The sequence below is a fragment of the Eriocheir sinensis genome, unplaced genomic scaffold, assembly GCF_024679095.1.
Source record: "Eriocheir sinensis breed Jianghai 21 unplaced genomic scaffold, ASM2467909v1 Scaffold758, whole genome shotgun sequence".
NCBI classification, from domain to species: Eukaryota; Metazoa; Arthropoda; class Malacostraca; order Decapoda; family Varunidae; genus Eriocheir; species Eriocheir sinensis.
The window spans coordinates 49957-51353 of record NW_026112118.1 but is presented as its reverse complement, the minus strand read 5'-3'; the positions used below and the strand labels follow the sequence as shown (position 1 = coordinate 51353).

At 50.2% G+C, this 1397-nt stretch overlaps 1 protein-coding gene across 1 annotated transcript; it reads left to right on the top strand.

Moving 5' to 3' along the window:
- The first annotated feature begins 238 nt into the window (after positions 1-238).
- LOC126994253 (mitogen-activated protein kinase p38b-like) lies at positions 239-967 on the top strand. The gene has a single exon (XM_050853532.1). It carries the CDS (start codon positions 239-241, stop codon positions 965-967), a length of 729 nt encoding a protein of 242 aa, XP_050709489.1.
- The last annotated feature ends 430 nt before the right edge of the window (positions 968-1397 follow it).

The window sequence follows — 1397 nt, the reverse complement described above, 5'->3', positions numbered from 1 at the left end:
GATCCCAGTCAGGGAGAGTACTGTCTGGCGATCACGAGTTTATCGCGTGGTCAGACTATGATTAATTAGACACACACACACACACACACACACACACACACACACACACACACACACACACACACACAGTCGTCGACGCACTTTTGTGTCTGTTTGTGGTTTTGGCAAATCATGCAAGAAGCCCCTTGGTATAAGTAATTTTTTTCTACTGTTTCTTGAGAGTTTACTCTCATCAAACATGGAGACTTCAAAACGCAAACATGAGTGTTTAGATGTTCTGGGTGAAGGAGCCTTCGGCGTGGTGCTTCGGGCTATGTACGGTGGGCAAGATGCTGTGGTTAAGATTCCTCGGCTTGGCGCCGTTCATGCCCACTACTTCCGTCACGAAGCGCAGGTGCTGCATCACCTTGATGGGGCAGGCGGGACGCCGCGCCTGCTTCACCTCGGCCCACCTGAGGATCCGAAGATCGTCATGACTTATAGTGGTTCGACGACCTTTCAGGATCTGCTGGACGATGAGGTGTTGGATGGGCAAGGCGTTGTGCAGGTATTTCACAGTGCTGCCTTAAAGTTGCAGGAGGTGCACGCCAAGGGTGTTGTGCACAATGACCTGAAGGAAGACAATGTGATGGTGGATGCCAAACCCACCTACAATGGCTGTTACGAGGCCAGCCTCATTGATTTTGGCTTGTCAAAGTTTGTTGAAGGCGTGCAGCTACGAAAGTTTAAGTTGCAGGATCTGTACGGTGCTGAAGTGGATGACGAGGGAGGTGATCCCGCCAACGACGTGATGGGCCTCGGCAACATGTTGGAAGAAGTTTTGAACGACATGGACTGGCCGTGGGGTGAGGAGGCCCTGCGCCGCGACCTGGCCAGTCTAGCAGCGGTCATGACCAGTGAGTGTGGCTCTGAACGGACACATCTAGACCAGGTCATCCTTCGCCTGCAGGTACTCCTTAGTCACTGAACCAAGGCCATTTAATTAACGGTGAAAGACCGAGCGCTGAGTCGCGACATCATTTGTGGGAAACTATTATCCTGAACTGTTCACTAACTTCACCGTGCTGTCCGCTAGCTCAATCATAAAACTCTACATGATTATTTTATTTACATATATCTTTGTATCTCCATTACACACACACACACACACACACACACACACACACACACACAGGGAGTAGGTAGGAAGACACCTACCGAAACGGGCGTATAAGCCACTCCCGGTGAGGATGTACGGGAAATGAGGAGGGCGTTGCAACCCACCAAAGACCTTCCTGTGTTCTCACTTTCCGTCTCTCTGCTGTCTTATCAACACCAGAAAGTAGTTCAGCATGCTCTCTAAAGACTATTCCTCCTACTTTCCACATCACACTACATACACGCTACACACACACACA